We start from the raw sequence: 17,254 nt of genomic DNA, 5'->3' as shown, positions 1-17,254 counted from the left end.
TTTTACAGGTTGTAACCAGCTTCCTATTCAATTGTTATTATTTTTTTTTTTAAAGGAATTTCAACGACGACAATAGTTGGTAGAGCTCGGCGGTAGGTTCGACAATGGCGGTAGCGGGAGAGCTCGGCGAAGCAGAACAATGGCAGCTCATCCTCTGGTTCTCCGGCGAGTTCTCATTCCTCAGTGAACTACAAACCAACAGCAGTTCTAGTCTCCCTTCCTTTGTCAGGTGAGCAACGGCGGCGACAGTGTTGTGAAGCAGTCCGTGCGGTGGACCTCGCGGTAGCAAGTGGCGGGTTTGGAGGTCCCGTGAAGCACCCCCGTGCGTTCTCTGTTCCGGCAAAGCAGCAACGATGAAGTAACAGGCGGCGAATGTGGTCCGTTTCCGGCGAGGTAGAATAACGGCAGTGGCGGAAGTCATCCCAAGTCTCCATCTCCTCCCCGCGTGAGGCAACGAGCAGCATCCCTTGTTTCAGCGCAGCAGTTTGGGCGGAACCCTTCCTCTCGTCGTGTCTCTCTCTCCCTCGGTGGTTCTCAGCGAAGACCCCAGCAGACCAAGCGGGGTAGAGAAAGGCAGCAGATCGGCGCGCGAACTTGGGCTCATCTCCTCCCGCGGTGTCAACTTGGCAGCTCCCGCAGCGGGTCTTCTCAGCATGAAGGTGAGCTACGGCTAAAATTCCTTTTTTATTTTTATTTTTTAATAATTGAGTAGACTTTAATTTAATTGGTAAGTGCAACCGTTTAGACTTTAATTTAATTCGTGGTGGAAATTGAATATTTCACAGTAGTAGATGAGCCTATTTGACACTTCTGTCTATTTTATTTGGACCACATCATAAATTATAAATACCATATATGATGGAAAAAAAAAAAAAAAAAAAAAAAACCTCCAAAAGTAGACGTTACTACTAACTAGAGATCATCGTACTCCATAGCATAATAAAACAATTCGTTCGAAAGATTGGAGATGACGGAAGGAAGTGTCCGAGCCAGCCATGCCCGTTTGCGCAATTGCACCATGATCGAGTCTCTCGTGCCGTAGCTTTGGCCTTTCACTTTTCTCCTCTCGTCGCCATTTCCATATCTCAAATTTAAGCAACTCAACACCGACTCGACCTGGAAAAAATTCCCCCCTATTTTCCCGCGTCTCTGTTACAAAGTAAAAGCGATCGGCGCCGGCGAGTGAGTGAGAGAGGACAGAAGATGTGGGTGTTTTACCTGATATCATTGCCCCTAACGATCGGGATGGTGGGGCTGACTCTCTGGTACTTCGCCGGACCAGATGTCCCTCGATACGTCCGCTTCACCGTCGGTTACGCCTGGTTCTGTTCTCTCTCCATCATCATTCTCGTCCCCGCCGACATCTGGACCGTACGTTCCCTATCAATTCAACACTAAAACCACCATGAGTTACGAAACATAATAATTGATCTACATTGCCGAATTTTAACTAGTGTGTTGGTGCTATCGCAGCTAAAGATTTTTTGTAAATAGAAACTAACTTTGCCGGATTTTTTTTCCCTTTCTCTTTGTGCAGACGCTTGGTAATCATGATAGGATAGTAATCTACTTCTTCTGGATCTGGTCTTATTGGAGTACATTTCTCCTTACTTGGTATGCCAACAAATGCCTTTTACTTTAATTTCATATTTATTGATGATTACTTTAATAATTTGGCTATGTTTTTTACTCTTTTAGTGGAATGCTCTAGGATAAGCATTATGAAATATTGTAGTTGAGGTTTTAGTAATTCAGAGATTTAGTTATTTTAAGAGATTAATGTTGCTTCTGATGGACTTGTGAAGCATTGGTGGTTAGGGGAGCTTTAGTTGAAGCTGAAATTTTCTCATATATTATGAAAATATTTTCTAAACAGGGCTGTGGTACCTATACTTCAGGGTTATGAAGATGCTGGGGATTTCACTATGACTGAAAAATTGAGGACCAGTGCACGCGTAAACCTGGTCTATTACCTATGTGTTGGCTCTATTGGACTCTTTGGATTACTGTTGCTCATTACTCTACGAAAGAACTGGTTTGTCTTTTGCCTTGTTGAATGACTTGATGTTTCATTTTGCTGGCTAGTTATTATTATTATTATTTTGTTAATTTACATTTTGCATACTGTTCATATTAATTTGCAGGAGTGGGGGTATTCTTGGGTTTGCCATGGCTTGTTCAAATACGTTTGGTCTTGTCATTGGGGCGTTTCTCCTTGGCTTTGGTTTGAGTGAAATTCCCAAAGGCATTTGGAGAAATGCTGATTGGACAACTCGTCACAAGTGTCTTTCGCATGTGGTGGCTAAAATGGCTGTCAAACTTGATGATGCCCATCGAGAAATTTCAAATTCTATAGTTGTAAGCTCTATTCCCAGAAGTTTTCATTTTTTTTTTCCTGAGCATCCAGTGCTATGCAATCTCTGGTTAATTATTGACCTGACAGTTTCTCAGATTTGTTGCTATGCAATTTAATTACAATGATGATTTACATGTCAGATTGCACAAGCAACATCCAAACAAATGTCAAAGCGTGATCCTTTAAGACCATACATGACCATTATTGATAAGATGCTGATGAAGATGGTAATCAAGAGTATTTGGCATCTTTTTGGTCTTTGTGCATATTCACATGGCTTACAATCTATTCCATGCTTCTCTGACACATTCTGTCAGTTTCTCTCCAATGATTAAGAAACATTGAGTATTTTTTGGATGCAGCTTAGTGAAGATCCTTCTTTCAAACCACAGGGTGGAAGGTTAGGAGAAAATGATATGGATTATGATACTGATCCAAAAACAATGGCAGCACTTAGACGTCAACTCAGAAGAGCTCGAGAAAAATACTATCGATATAAAAGGTATTTTTACTTTCAGAAATTAATCTGATTTTTCATTAAGTTTAAAGTCTATGACATACGATGCCCAGTCCTTTTCAGTTTCGTAATCAGTAACTTGTAACTCACAAGGAAATATGAATCAAAATCCTGCAATGGAATTTGTTATGATAATTCCCTTCCCTGAGTTCTACTGTAACATCTCTTTTTACCATTCTGCACAGATGGTTTAAGGAAAGATTGCTGGTTACAGACATATATTTAGGAGTGCATACTAGAGATATTTAATTTTTCTTCGGTGATTTCTTATCTTGTTCACTGAGAGGTTACTTCATATTTGAGAATTGTCTGGTGAAACACTCATCTTTAATAATGCATGCAAACAATGATAAATTTAATTGCATTTTCATCTTTTGACTGTACTAATATTTTTTTAAAAAAATTATTTATTCAGTGAATACATCAATTTTGTTACTGAAGCACTTGAGCTGGAAGACACAATGAAGAACTATGAACACCGATATGCCAATGGATGGTTTGTCTTTCTTCTTACTTCCTGTTTTTGCATAGTCAAAGAACGTTCTAACATTTTGGATATTTTGTTTCTATATAAACTCATAAATTCAAAATTAATTACAAGGTGAAGGTAGAAACTGAGAGTAATGCTTCCTTTTTTCCCCCTAACAATGTTCTAAGGCTTACCAATATTTCTTGTGGATCCTATTTTTATTGCTGCCATCTTGGATTTATCATTAATCAACTGGCAAGGACACAGCAGTAGAGCCCATTGACTCAGTTGTAGTTTTTAGGTTTTAAATTAAAAGCAGTATTACAATTGTGGTTGGGGTTCATGCTGAAATGAATCAGTATGTAGCTTTTCTTTGATATGTTTTTGTTGATTCAAAAATTATTCCCACCTATTGCCATGGTTCCAGTAGGCGCTAGGCGCTAGTCGGGCGGTAGAGTAGCGCCTAGCGCCTAGACGGACTATGTGGCTAACTAAAAAAAAAGTGCATGTGTGTGGGTGTATGTCATATTATATATATATATATATATATATATATAATAAAAAAATTAGCAAGGCCGAGTCACCCGAGTTGCCGAATTGTACGAGTTAACTCAGCCAAATTCGGCCAAGTTCGCCGCCAACTCGGCCGAGTTAGGCACCTAGGCGGCCGAACGCCTAGACCGCCGCCTAGGGGGGAAATCGCCACGGCCTAGGGGCACCTAGCGCTTAGGCCGATTTTTGCAACAGTGCCTATTGCTTCTTAACAGTATAAAGCTTTATGCAGGAGGTATATATCAAGCTTCAGGCCAGAAAGAAGTGGCAGGCTAGGGTCTGTGTTTGAAGTAATAGGTGATTTCCAGATTCAATAAGTCCTATTGGGTTTGTACATTCTCATCCTTTGAATGACACCACAATTACTATCTTTGCAAATGCCCTATCAATTTTTCAGATTTGTTCAAAATTTTAAATTTTTTATGCTTTTAATCCTTGGTGCTTAGAGAAAGTGAATAGTGTAAGCTCTGATTTCTTCTTTCATTGGAATCATAAGGCATAATATGTATATAGTATATACTAAACAAAATAAGGCACAATATGTATCTTTAAGGTCACTCTGTATTCATATATACTACAAACGAATAGTGTCCTGTCCAAGTCATGTTAGACAAAACATATGGGGAATGCATCTTCAATGATTTCTAATTGATATGTAGTTAATTTAAGTTTCAAAACTTTTTGTAGAGTTGGTGTGGCGCTGTATAATGAGAAAGCAGCTTGAGAGAATTTTTGCTATCATATTAGGCTGCATGTCAGTTGCAATCCTTTTGGCTGAGGCAACTATTCTACCTGCAGTTGATTTATCTCTTTTCTCTCTTCTCATTAATGCTGTGAAAAAGCATGAGCTACTTGTGCAGGTAAAGTGTTCATCTTTTATTTGTTTCTTTTGCACTTACATGAAGCTAAGCCAATTGGACTTGCAAATTTTAATTGCAAGAACCATGAATAGTTGGTTTGTCCACCCACTTTTGGCAGGTAAAGTGGTTTTGGAGCTTACTATTACAAAGTCCAATTTTCGCCTTCAAATCAAAAGAGCTACTTGAAAACTTGCTATGAAGTTACTGTTTCCAGTTGCTAATTGATTTTTCATTTCTATTGGGTGCAGGTTGCTGCTTTTGTTCCTTTGATGTATATGTGTGTGTGTACATACTATTCCTTATTCAAAATAGGAATGCTGACATTTTACTCGTTGACTCCAAGACAAACAAGTTCAGTCAGCTTACTTATGATATGCTCGTATGTCTTTTCTCATAATTATGTTTTTGCGGAGTGAGCAGCATTGTTTACAATTCATACTCTAAATCACATTTTAAATTTTATTAGGATGGTTGCTCGCTATGCACCACCAATTTCATACAACTTTCTAAACCTTATCCGTCTTGGGAATGGTGCCAAGACTGTCTTTGAAAAGGTAAGTGTATTTCTTGTGTCTATGTTTTGCTGTTAGTTTAATCTAATTTAGAGGGTCCTATATGTTAGGAGTGCGAAGTGGTGTTAGGAATACATAGGTGTTATTGGGATATGGAATGCTAAGGGCGTACAAAGTTTTTAACTTTTTATTGGGATATGAAATGTTAAGGGCATACAAAGTGTTGTTGGGTATACAATGTGTTGGTCCTATTTGTAATTTTGTATAAATAGCCATGTATTTCCCAGGTGAAAGCTATAAGAAATAAGCTCTCTTCTTGTTAATCAATCTATTTTCTTCATATTTTCCGCATAAATACATGGTAACAGAGCTACCCATCACAAACTAGCAATGGTATGATGCGTTGATAATGTTAGCTAGTACATAGCATTTGTGCATAGACTGGTTTTCTCATCTGGACAAAAATAGAGGGAGGGCTTTGATGGGAAACTTAACCTAAGGCAATATTAGAATAGTGATGTGAGGCTAGCGTAGGAGTTGCATTGCCACTAGACTATGCACACAATGCCATGTGTCACTGGTCTTCTTGGGTGTATGATGCCACGTACTGCTTGCATTGGCAAGGGAGGACTTTTCTGGTAAGGTTTGTGTTGCTTGTCTTGGTCTTTAAATAAATATATATATATATATATATATATATATATATATATGTATATATGTATGTATATGTATGTATGTATATGTATGTATATATGTATGTATGTATATGTATGTATATATGTATGTATATGTATATGTATACGTATACGTATACGTATATGTATGATTGGTATCATTTATATATCTTCTCTTCTTTGCCTTCCTTTTCTGCTTGTCTAGTAGTTTGCCAATATGCTAACAAAGTCTGCAAAATGACTTATAAACAAAGTCAGACATGATGAATAGTGTTATCAATACAAGTGCTTTATCTCTTTTATGTTAATCGTTCACTATCCCAGGTGATGATAATATTTTCCATATGCAGAGAATGGGAAATATTGATGATGCTGTCCCTTTCTTTGGAAGGAAGTTCAATAGTATCTATCCACTTATTATGGTTGTTTACACCATAGCAGTTGCAAGTAATTTCTTTGGCCGAGTCATTAGTTACTTTGGGAACTGGAAAATTACCAAAGTGCAAAGTGAAGAGGCTGAGGATATAGATGGATTTGATACTTCTGGGTTGATAATTTTACAGAGAGGTGAACAGATGACAGCATTCAGTTTTATGCTAAATCACACTGCTGAAATCATTCTTCTTGTCATAATTGATATAAAGTGAGACATTTAAGTTTTTAGTTACTGGAATCATGGGTGGATTTAGGAGGGTGGGGTGAGGTCGTGAGGGGGCTAATTCTGACTCATCAAATCTAAATTTTATATTTTATATCATTGAAAAATATTGGAATATTTGACCTTTGCTCAGTTTGCTGCCACTGTTTAATCAAATGTGAAGGTATTTTTGTAACTAAAGTCATTGAAGGATTCTTATGAAACATTTTGTTCATCATGACTTCAACGGTGGGAACAAATTAATACTCCAAGTATCTTTTTACCTTTGCAGTACATTCCTTTCAGATTTTGGACACTGTATCTTCATATGCTATCAGTTTGTACCAACTGAGATCATCTTTTGCTTAGCACATATAAATTATAATTTATTTCTCGTGTTTTATTTGCAGAACGTACTTGGCTCGAACAAGGTCATCAAGTTGGTGGACTTATTGTTCCTTTGGCTAGAAATTTCAACAACTCGAGCTTGGACATTGAGTCTGTTAGCAGTGCTGCGGTATGTCAATGCTCTGAGTATATGAATGTAAAATATTTTCTTCTCTCCTCTATGATGAAACTGTGGGTTTGATCAACAACTTCCATATTGCATCTGACTTGATAATGGTTTTACACTTTTGCTTAAGCTTTCCCACGAAAAAACAGTGTCATCGCGTCTAATGGAGGATGGGGAAGCTCTGAACGAAGAAGCAATACGCAACAGCTTCCATGATGGAGTAAGCGGAAAGTACAAGGCAATAGAGACCGGCTCAAGTGAGAACATCAGGGACACTCCCAACTCTTTATATGAAGCAGACAATTCCCAAGATATGGAAGTTGAACCATCCTCCGGGAGCAACTCAACCTGGGAATCAGTGAAGAATGGTTTTCGCAGTTTCAAGACCAACTTCGAGGCCGGGAGATTCATCCCTTTACGTCAAGTTCCCGAAGCAAGGCACTCGGATGCTTCACCTGAATCCCTGGATGACATTTTTGAGAGGATAAAAAAGCCTTCTGCAGACTCAACACATTTATGGGACTGATGATGTTCTCAACATTACAGAATGGCCTTGAGGCCTTGAGTCCTTGACAGTTGAGGAAGCCACAAGTTTAAAGTAAGAGAATTAGTATATACTCAGTAGGTCACAAATTTTGTTCTTTCCTCCATACAGTTCATCTATACAGATTCTCTCTCGCACACACTTTACATCAAGAAAATTTCAAGGGCATGTTTTGCCATACTGTAATGTGGCCTTACCATGTAGAGGTGGAAAGCAATAGACTTTGTTGCTTTTCTCATAGTTCATGTATTTGATGACTTGTAGTGAATAGCAAAATGGTTCCACTCTGTCGTTGGCTGTCGATGATTTTGTCCTTTGTTAGGTTTCGAAATGGACTCAAAATTGCTCCTGTAACTAATATTGTTACTGTAATTGAGTATATGGTTTATAAGTTACAGAAAAATTTGCACTCACTACCTAAATGTGTGTTTTGGGTGTGATAGTATAAATTGCCGGAATGTATTTGGTGTGTAGAACAATATACGTAAAGTAGAGAGTAGATGGGAGAATTTAGCCCCAAGAGCTTTATTATTTATTCTTCTTTCATGTTGTAGAGAGAAGGTAGAGAAGAAAATTCCCCAATGTTATAGGGAGAGAGTTTAGAGAAGGAAGCCCCCCACAATGAAGGGTCAAGGCCCTTTATATAAAAGAGTTGAGTTGTTGATTTTGACCACGACCCGAACCGTTTGACACTGACCCGATTACAAAATTAGAATATGGACTGTATAAGGAGTTAAAATCAAATATATTCTTTATCAAGGTGAAATTCTTGTGTCTTCAGGGGCATGCCCATAACCCCTAATAAGTTAATTGCAGACACATTATCTGAGTGTCACAATGTAAGCTAAATTTTGATCCATGATATAAATTGTCATTGTGTCCCTAACAAAAAATTACATAGAAGTAGATTAATTTAGATTGTCCGAAGCCAATAGTTTGAATATCATTTTAAATTAAGGTACACAATATAAAGTAGGTCTTGATTCAAGTAAACTAACTTAGATGTCCAGGTTAGCTTAGGTTGCCCATGCCATCTGTATGACTAACTATTAGTCATAAGTTATTTAGTACAGTAACATTCAATTCACATGGTAAGGTGACCACTAAAATTCAGTATTATTAAAAAAATATATATATTTATCAGGGATACATTTTACAATGCGATGGTATAAATTGCCTTGACTAAATGGGCTTAAGGCACCCAACCCAATGGGGCAAGAAAAAAAATACGGAGTAGCAGGTTTTCAAAAAAAAAAAAAAAAAAATAGCAGCCCAGTTCAATCATTTTCCCGCCTGTGGCGACAAGGCGGCAAAGTGCAATCGCAATTCGCACGCTCTCTTTGTCTCTCTCACTAGCACAGACAACACTCGCCGGAACAGTGAATCAGATACCGGAAATAGAATGGATACTGAAGTACAACAAGTGAAATTGCAGAAGTACCTGGAAACGCACCACTCGGAGCAGCTCCAGTCCATCGTTCTCGCTCCGGATCCTCGTCTTCACTACCCTCTCCACGTCGAGTAAGCTCCATTATACTCTCCGCATTTTTACTCCAAACAAAATTTCAATCTGAATTCTGGTAATTTCATTCCTCATCAGTTTTGCAGAGATTATGGATGAGTATCCGGACCTGGCTCACTTCATTTTCTCACAACCAGATGATTATCTACGGCTTTTCGATGAAGCCGCCTTTTTGGCTCAGGTATTAGTTTCAGTAGTAATACGTAAGGTCGTCATTATATACACAGAATATAATATACTGGAGAAATAAGAATACCTGCGTCCGTGATTCCTGCGTGATTACACTGATTTTCCCTTCTATTTCTATCTCTCTACTTTGTGAGTTTCTCGATAGGCAGATCCTCAGTACGGTTTTTACAAAACGTAAGCAACCGATAGGGATAAAATCTCGTGTGGTTATCCACAACTAAAGTCCTATTATAATGAAACATTTAGGACACATAAATATTGATTATATATTTATTTTCTTACATAATCCTTCCATGGTTCATGGTTGACCATTCTGATTGTGACTGACTGATTGCCGTTGCCTTGTATTAGAAAAAGATATCTAGTCAGTTTAAAGAAGCTCGTGTCAAGAGCAACATACATGTTCGAATTAATGCCTGTGGTTCTCCTCTTGAATGCCCAGGTTTGTTTTCCTCTTCCCATTCCTTTCCAAATATGCTTTTCTGAGGTCCACTGTCAAGACTTTTCTTTTTTGTTCATGTTAGAAACTTTTCCAAGCATTGGCCGCGTGAGGGTGAAGCATCGAGGGATTCTTCTTACACTCAAAGGGACTGTAATTAGGTCTGGGGCTGCAAAAATGATAGAAGGGGAAAAGTGGTACGAATGTCGGAGATGTAAACACAGGTTGGTTTTTATGTGCTTTCTGAATGCTCTTACACTTGGTTTTAAGCACTAATTATGTTGGTTGAAACACTATTAGTATTCATGTATTATTTTTAGCCTGCTTATCTAAACTCAAAGAATGCATCATTTTGGAATAAGATGTTTTGCATTAGATAAACCTGTTACTTTTGTTGTTTTTGAATTTACTTTATATTGGCATAGCACATTTAGTTACCTTTTTAACAGCAAGATTTCATATGTGTGCTCATTAGATTTTTAGTAGTCATCAACTAAGTGGATAACATTTGCAGGTTCAAAGTTTATCCTGAGGTGGAAACTAGAAATTCCATTCCCAAGCCTACATATTGCCCATCACAGGTTTGTCCTTTTCTTATAATTGGTATGAAGTAGTATTTTTAGGCATAAGAGATGCTCTAGTTTGGAGGCAATTGCAGTTGATACTAATTACTGCCTTTTGATATGATTCTAAACCCCAAAAAAATCCCTTTGCATTATCATTTTTGTCTACTATGTATTTTATTTGAATCTGCAGTCCACATTTGATTGTGCTTGTAAGCATCATCCCAAAAGGATTCAAATTATCGAATGCTTTGAATTTTAAACTTTACATTTATTATCTTATTAGTCAATTAGCATTGAGTTGTTTTTACCTCTTTCTTAACCCTTTTCCCTTTAGAGATTATGTCTCTACATTTTAACATGGTTTGGTTCTTACTCTTTTTGCATGCTTTTGATTCCAACTTTCCTATTACAGAAGCCTAAATTTTGTGAAAGCACAAATTTCCAGCTTGTGGAAGATAGTATGGTTTGCCGTGATTATCAAGAAATTAAAATTCAAGAGAGTACTCAGGTATTAGGTATTGGAGCTATTCCTCGTTCCATTCCTGTTATCTTGATGGATGACCTTGTTGATATGGTTAAAGCTGGAGGTATTGCCTTTCAACCAAGCATGACAAACATCTACTGTATCTATAGACACTATTCTTTGCTATGTCTGAGTTACTGACTCATTTTAACTTTTCTTCAGATGATGTGATTGTTACTGGGGTTCTAAAAGCCAAATGGTTATCAGATTTAAAAGATGTTCGCTGTGATCTTGAACCTATATTAGTTGCTAATCATGTGAGGTAACTTGGTGATTGCTTTTGTTTAATTCATTTCAATGAAAATTTTGAAGTCTGTCAAAATAATTAGTAGGAAACCCTAAAAATGGAATGTTTTTAATCTGTCATCAATTATTTGCTAGCTATCTAATCACATAAGTTTCTAAGTCAATTTGCATGCTTCAATTCAAATGCTCACAATTAGAATTCAACCAGATAAAAATCAGCTCACCCCTCTATTGAAGATTAATCTATTTAAGGATTATTTATTTTATTGTTTTCTCTTGACGGACTAGTTTTGACAATTTAGCTTAAAATGTAGCCACTTGTCAATGTTAGTCACTGTTAGTCCCTCTGCTGCTGGCCTTTTTGCTTCACAGAGGGATTGTTGCATATTTGAGGGACAATTAATGGACAAAAAAGTTAGCCTCTATAGTCTTTTAATTATATAAAATTAGCCACTGTTAGTCTCTCTATCATGAGTATTGATGAAGACGTTTTTCACGCATCCATCAAGTATCAAATTACAGTACAGTGTTAAGATATCGTTCCACTGGAGATGGCTCTTGTAATGTTAGGAATTGATGCAAAGTGGAGTTAAGCACAAGCTAAAACTATTCTTTTAGAAGCTAGACCTATCCTTAATGAGTTGGTTTGATAAGATTAGTCTAATACCAAATAAGACAAGTAAAACAAAGGACCGGGATTTGGTTGATTCAAGCTAAGATTTCAAATATTGTACTAAGGATTAGGGAATTAAATCAAGGCATAGGGTAAGTGAGATGCACAAAAGTGTCCAAATACCACTCTCGTAGCTATTTGGACTTGCAACCTCACATTGAACTCCACTCTCGTGACAATTCAACCCAAGGATGCCCAAACAAGAACACAAGGCAAAGATTCCCCTTAACACCCAAATTACTCTCATATTGGGTATTAAGTGTGTGAATGTGTGGCTAGTGTACAAGCTCTACTCTCATAGCAACAAACACACTCCAAATCAAGCATATAATTGGGATCCAACAATCATACACAAATTTCTCAACAAACCCATTTCACACAACAACCCTAGATCACCCAAATAATCCCCTTTATGCAATACAACTCAAATAGGCATCAATAGCAAGAAATCAAACCAAATCCTAGTCCCAAAACACTTAGCTACTCATAATATAACAATAGATACACAATATTAAAAGAGAAATTGAAAGCATAGATGAAAAGTAAAGAGAAGAGATGAATAAGAAAACTTCTCTATTGAAGCCTTGAAATCCAAGATTTGCAATGTTCTTGAGCTTGGAAATGGAAAGGAAACACAAATCTACACTAATCTAAGCTATTCTAAACTAACCCTAACTAGATAAATGAAAAGGAAATGAAAGATGTAATGAAAAGTATGTTTTGGGGTGGAAAATCCCCTTAAAAGGGTAAAAAACGGGCTGCAAAAAGTTGCAGAGGGCTGGCCACGGGCGTGGCTTCACCCGTGGCCAGAAATGCAGGGCACACTGCCCAGTGGCCACGGGTGTGGCCACGGCCGTGGCCAGACCCGTGGCCACAGGCAGTGTGCACTGCCTGTGCACTAAGGTCGTCTTCTAGGCCAGATTTCACCCTCGAAACGTTTGAATTAGCCTTTGTGGTCTTCATCAAAGTTGTAGCCCTTGAAGTTAACTTTCCAATGATATAAAAATTACTTGATTTGGACACTCCTAGACCGAGATATGGTCAAAATACGGAGACTGCGGCAATCTGGGCGAGAAATGCCACCTTACTAGCTTTTGTTTTGCCTTTGCTTTGAATTGCCTATATCATCAAGACCACTAAGGCACAAATATTTGGCACATGGAAGAGTGTTGTTCAATCTTCTTTTCTTCATTTTGCCTCACAAAAATATCCTCATGCTATGATGACTTGAAATCTTGATCAAATAACTCAATGTTTGGCTCAAAACATCATTTTCTTGTCAAGTCACCTAAGCACAAACAATCATTCCATAAGTTACCAAATTGGCTCCATAATATAATGATTAACCAGTAAAAATACCAAAATGTGCAAGGAAAAAGCATTAGTTTTAGACATTCATCAAGTATTCAAATGTCAAGGAAAAAAAGGATTGAGAATGGACTAAGTGCTCTACTTATAAATATTTTAGCTCCCTCCATCTTTAGTCTACTAATGAAATGACTACTGCAAACATTTAGTCTTTCTATATTGCAATTTGCAAAGATATGGATTATTTACTGCCATGTTCCAAGAGTACTGAGGAATTGGAACTGACAAAGTGAAACTGTTATCTAGATTAACTGCTTTTCACTTCTGAATTTTTTTCCGTTACATTTCCAGGAGAATAAATGAATTAAAGTCAGAAATAGACATTCCTGATGACATTATCCTGAAATTCAAACAGTTTTGGCAAGATTTTGAGGGTTCCCCTTTAAAAGGTAAACCCACTCGAGCTTAAAGTTTCAAGTTTATTGTCACAATTTATAATGGTTATAACTGCTCCTATTTTTTAAAACTGTTGTGAAAATTAGGTAGGAATGCCATTCTTAGGGGTGTTTGCCCACAGGTCTTTGGACTCTTCACTGTCAAGCTTGCAGGTTATATTCTTGTTGATGTTGGCTCTTCTTAATTTAATTTAACCTAGGTACAGTCAAATCATGAGATTGACATTATCAGCAATCACATGCCATGTGAATAAACTTGTAACAAGATATAGTTGCATTTAATCTTAGTAGCAGTTTTCTCAGTGTTTCTTCAGTTCAGAACTCTCTAACCTTTTTACATGCCATTTTGATGGAGTTCATTTTGATGTAGTCACATTGACACTTATTGGAGGAGTTGAACATATTGATGCTTCTGGAACAAAAGTAAGGGGGGATTCTCATTTGCTTCTTGTTGGTGATCCTGGTAACTTCTCATATTTTATGCTTGAATATTGGAATATCTTCTTGTGGCTACTATTTTAAAATGATTAAATGGTTAACATAATTTTTAGAACGAATTTGACTTTGTTTTGAAAATTATTGGTCCATAATACCAGGCTACCAGCTGAATAATGCTCTAAATATAATTTTGGCTTTGTAATTCAATCAGGTACTGGGAAGTCACAATTTTTGAAGTTTGCTGCAAAATTGAGCAATAGAGCTGTAATTGCTACAGGGTTGGGAAGCACAAGTGCTGGGTTAACTGTTACTGCAGTTAGAGATGGGGGTATAACATTTCTCACTTCAATTATTATTTTAGAGGTTGGATTGAGCTAACACTTATTAAGTGCTTTTAGGGGAGTGGATTCTGGAAGCTGGTGCTCTTGTATTAGCTGATGGTGGTCTTTGTTGCATTGATGAATTTGATAGGTAAACTCATGAGGGAACCACACATGTTATGGACAATTCATTGTTTTTGGTGCATTGGGATTGAACCTGACACCTCTTGTTAGAATCTTCCTCTAATGCATTGGACTACAATGCCCTTGTCTGTAATAGACAATTCATGATTTTTCAAGAGAAATGTTTTTATTTAGCAAATGCACTTTGACAGTGGGTTCACTGAACTAATCACATGTTATAGTACATATTTTTATATGTCAACCTAATGATGTGCTTTTTGATAGCATGATAGGGTGACCATTGAACCTGACACCTCTTGTTAGAATCTTGCTCTAATGCGTTGGACTACAATGCCCTTGTCTGTAATAGACAATTCATGATTTTTCAAGAGAAATGTTTTTATTTAGCAAATGCATTTTGACAGTGGGTGCACTGAACTAATCACATGTTATAGTACATATTTTTATATGTCAACCTAATGATGTGCTTTTTGATAGCATGAAGGAACATGATAGGGTGACCATCCATGAAGCTATGGAGCAGCAAACTATTAGTGTTGCCAAGGTAGATTATCATACAAAAGTTCTTTTTTGTAATGACCTTTAATTTTGTTCCCATAATGCAATCCAATTTGGATTTTATCGTTTTGATTGGTATGCCCCAAGCAACAAAGAACCATCTCCTTTAGGATGCTTTTATGGCATAAAAAACTTGGAATCTCTTTATATTTTTATGACACTTGTGAACTTTTCCTTTAAAGGGAATGGCATCTTCCCACCCCCTGAAAGGGAAAAAGATTTATTGTTTTTATATTTGTTATTGATCAATGAACATGACCTCTCTATGACAATTCTAGGCTGGTCTTGTAACAACTCTGAGTACAAGGACAGTAGTCTTTGGTGCAACAAATCCTAAGGGACATTACGATCCTGAGCAGCGTATCTTTTCTTTTGGTCCTGAGCATTTGTGCCTTTCACATCTTACAAGATGAATTTCCAGAATCATCATCATTTCAAATTTTCTGTATTCCATTTCATATTGCCGTTTCCTTAGCAGAAGCTAGCTCTATCTGTTAATACAACTCTCTCTGGGCCACTGCTGAGCAGATTTGATATAGTTCTTGTTCTACTAGACACTAAGAATCCAGATTGGGATGCTGTTGTTTCATCACACATTCTTGAGGTGATGAATTTTATAACCTATGTGAATGCTTAATTAGTCTTTTATGATACATTTCATGAATCCTATTGAGAATTCCCATTTTTTCCATAATTTGACAGACACAAACAAAGAGCTGCAATTCTGAGGAGGATCTGCACGATATCTGGCCACTTCCTATGCTTAGGCGGTAAAATGCTTTGAAAGCCAATTCTGGTTCAGAAATACAAAATGTGTCACTTGTTAAAATGAGAAATCTTCTATACCTCTTATTCTTCACTTCACTTGACATTTTGACAGGTATATCCACTTTGTGAAGAGAAATTTTCAACCAGTTCTCACGAAGGAGGCTGAAAAAGTTATTTCAAGCTATTACCAACTCCAAAGACGATCCGCAACTCAAAATGCAGGTTTTCACGGACAACCATTTGGTTCTGTATTCATCACATTCCTATTGCAGTCTTACCGTACTTACATCATTGTGAACTTTTGCAGCTAGGACAACTGTGCGCATGCTGGAAAGTTTGATACGACTTGCTCAAGGTATCTTGCAGACTACTCAAGCGTCGGAAATGTTCTTTAGTTTATTCTTCCACTGATTGAGTTCTCAATGTTGCAGCACATGCAAGGCTGATGTTCAGAAATGAGGTGACTCAACTAGATGCCATCACAGCTATCTTATGCATCGAATCCTCCATGACTACCTCAGCTATTGTGGATAGTGTTGGAAATGCTTTACATTCTAATTTTGCAGAAAATCCTGATGAAGAATGTATCCTACTGCCACCTTTGCATCCACTTAAAAACCAATTATTATTCACTTTGTCTGTTTCAGAAACAAGATAACTTGATTTATGCACATTATAGTATTGGATTACATGCATCAGCACTGACATGTCTGTTCTTTTGCACTTGAATATTTGTAATCCCTGACAAAATATTTACAGATGCTAAGCAAGAAAGATTGATCCTACAGAAGCTGAGCTCCATGGATGAATTTCCAGATTTGATTATGAACTAAGCTTGCGGGGTAAAGTGGTACCTTCTCCATGCAAACCTCTAATTTTCAGGTCAATTTCATTTCTGGAAATGTAATTTCTGTTTATTATTATGGTGACTCCACTTGGATTGGTTATATATTGAAACTTTTTAAATATTATGTAAATTTTGAATGAAATTTATAGCATAATTACGCAGTAATAACAATTATGTGTGAATAAAATGATTTCAAATTATAGATTTTTTTTTTTTTTAATATTGGAATTATAAATATCAAGTTGTTATACCATGGACCAAGGTCCATCTTGCAAGGTCGATCCAGGTCCAGGTATATATTGTATATATTTAATATTGAAATTGTGAACTTCTATAATATAAATTGTGTTTTTAAGTCAAAACACATAACATTTGTAGAATGAAATTTGTGAATACAAACTATTAATATTGTGTGAATGCATTATTTGAAAGGAACTTGTGAATACAAAACAAGATAATCAATTACATATATGTTAACATTGTTTGCTCGTAGTATACAAATTGTAAATTTTTAAAAAGTAAATTGTGAACATGTAATATATAAATTGTGAACATTTGTACCCTGATTTACCTTGCAAAAGTAGACCCAGCTCCACGGAATAATTTGCCTCTTCCGTGTCAAT

General features: G+C 36.9%; 3 protein-coding genes across 7 annotated transcripts in view; 2 read left to right on the top strand and 1 right to left on the bottom strand.

Moving 5' to 3' along the window:
* Nucleotides 1-148: 148 nt before the first annotated feature.
* Nucleotides 149-8,049, top strand: LOC109167136 (LMBR1 domain-containing protein 2 homolog A-like). 4 transcript variants are annotated; one of them, XM_019316074.1, is made up of 14 exons: nucleotides 149-659; nucleotides 1,538-1,614; nucleotides 1,877-2,035; nucleotides 2,145-2,358; nucleotides 2,497-2,583; nucleotides 2,719-2,858; nucleotides 3,289-3,369; nucleotides 4,127-4,191; nucleotides 4,582-4,754; nucleotides 5,003-5,133; nucleotides 5,221-5,308; nucleotides 6,291-6,507; nucleotides 6,988-7,094; nucleotides 7,222-8,049. In XM_019316074.1, the coding sequence occupies exons 1-14, from the start codon at nucleotides 654-656 to the stop codon at nucleotides 7,615-7,617; spliced, it is 1,941 nt and encodes a 646-aa protein (XP_019171619.1). In that variant the 5' UTR covers nucleotides 149-653; the 3' UTR covers nucleotides 7,618-8,049. The 4 variants fall into 4 exon arrangements, with proteins under 4 accessions (XP_019171619.1, XP_019171620.1, XP_019171618.1 ...); XM_019316073.1 differs by lacking the exon at nucleotides 149-659 and adding an exon at nucleotides 938-1,371; XM_019316075.1 differs by lacking the exon at nucleotides 1,538-1,614 and having other exon boundaries at nucleotides 1,899-2,035.
* LOC109167144 (acetyl-CoA-benzylalcohol acetyltransferase-like) overlaps nucleotides 5,935-17,254 on the bottom strand; it is a 23,375-nt gene continuing 12,055 nt past the window's right edge. Inside the window, exon 3 of the mRNA XM_019316087.1 lies at nucleotides 5,935-5,957. The gene's annotated coding sequence lies outside the window, so the exon portion shown is untranslated. The remainder of the gene's footprint in view (nucleotides 5,958-17,254) is intronic.
* On the top strand, nucleotides 8,963-16,830 carry LOC109167140 (probable DNA helicase MCM9). 2 transcript variants are annotated; one of them, XR_002051792.1, is made up of 20 exons: nucleotides 8,963-9,156; nucleotides 9,236-9,338; nucleotides 9,698-9,788; nucleotides 9,871-10,009; nucleotides 10,300-10,366; nucleotides 10,764-10,938; nucleotides 11,037-11,136; nucleotides 13,453-13,550; nucleotides 13,644-13,709; nucleotides 13,927-14,019; nucleotides 14,206-14,322; nucleotides 14,393-14,465; nucleotides 14,936-15,002; nucleotides 15,295-15,376; nucleotides 15,502-15,620; nucleotides 15,719-15,786; nucleotides 15,897-16,002; nucleotides 16,092-16,139; nucleotides 16,216-16,368; nucleotides 16,544-16,830. XR_002051792.1 is itself a non-coding variant. In XM_019316083.1 (20 exons), exons 1-20 carry the CDS (start codon nucleotides 9,038-9,040, stop codon nucleotides 16,615-16,617), a joined length of 1,962 nt encoding a protein of 653 aa, XP_019171628.1. In that variant the 5' UTR covers nucleotides 8,963-9,037; the 3' UTR covers nucleotides 16,618-16,830. The 2 variants fall into 2 exon arrangements, 1 of the variants encoding a protein (XP_019171628.1); XM_019316083.1 differs by having other exon boundaries at nucleotides 15,897-16,006.

The sequence above is a fragment of the Ipomoea nil genome, unplaced genomic scaffold (assembly GCF_001879475.1).
Source record: "Ipomoea nil cultivar Tokyo-kokei standard unplaced genomic scaffold, Asagao_1.1 scaffold3147, whole genome shotgun sequence".
NCBI classification, from domain to species: Eukaryota; Viridiplantae; Streptophyta; class Magnoliopsida; order Solanales; family Convolvulaceae; genus Ipomoea; species Ipomoea nil.
The sequence above is the reverse complement of the archived record's forward strand: the minus strand, read 5'-3'. Positions and strand labels throughout refer to the sequence as shown.

Coding starts and splice junctions, on each gene's coding strand:
- LOC109167136 (XM_019316073.1), top strand. CDS start 1,204: ATGTGGGTGTTTTACCTGATATCATTGCCCCTAACGATCGGGATGGTG. Junction 3,370..4,126: donor CACCGATATGCCAATGGATG/GTTTGTCTTTCT, acceptor AGCTTTATGCAG/GAGGTATATATCAAGCTTCA. Junction 5,134..5,220: donor AGCTTACTTATGATATGCTC/GTATGTCTTTTC, acceptor AAATTTTATTAG/GATGGTTGCTCGCTATGCAC.
- LOC109167140 (XM_019316083.1), top strand. CDS start 9,038: ATGGATACTGAAGTACAACAAGTGAAATTGCAGAAGTACCTGGAAACG. Junction 11,137..13,452: donor TTAGTTGCTAATCATGTGAG/GTAACTTGGTGA, acceptor TTACATTTCCAG/GAGAATAAATGAATTAAAGT. Junction 16,140..16,215: donor TTTGATACGACTTGCTCAAG/GTATCTTGCAGA, acceptor TCAATGTTGCAG/CACATGCAAGGCTGATGTTC.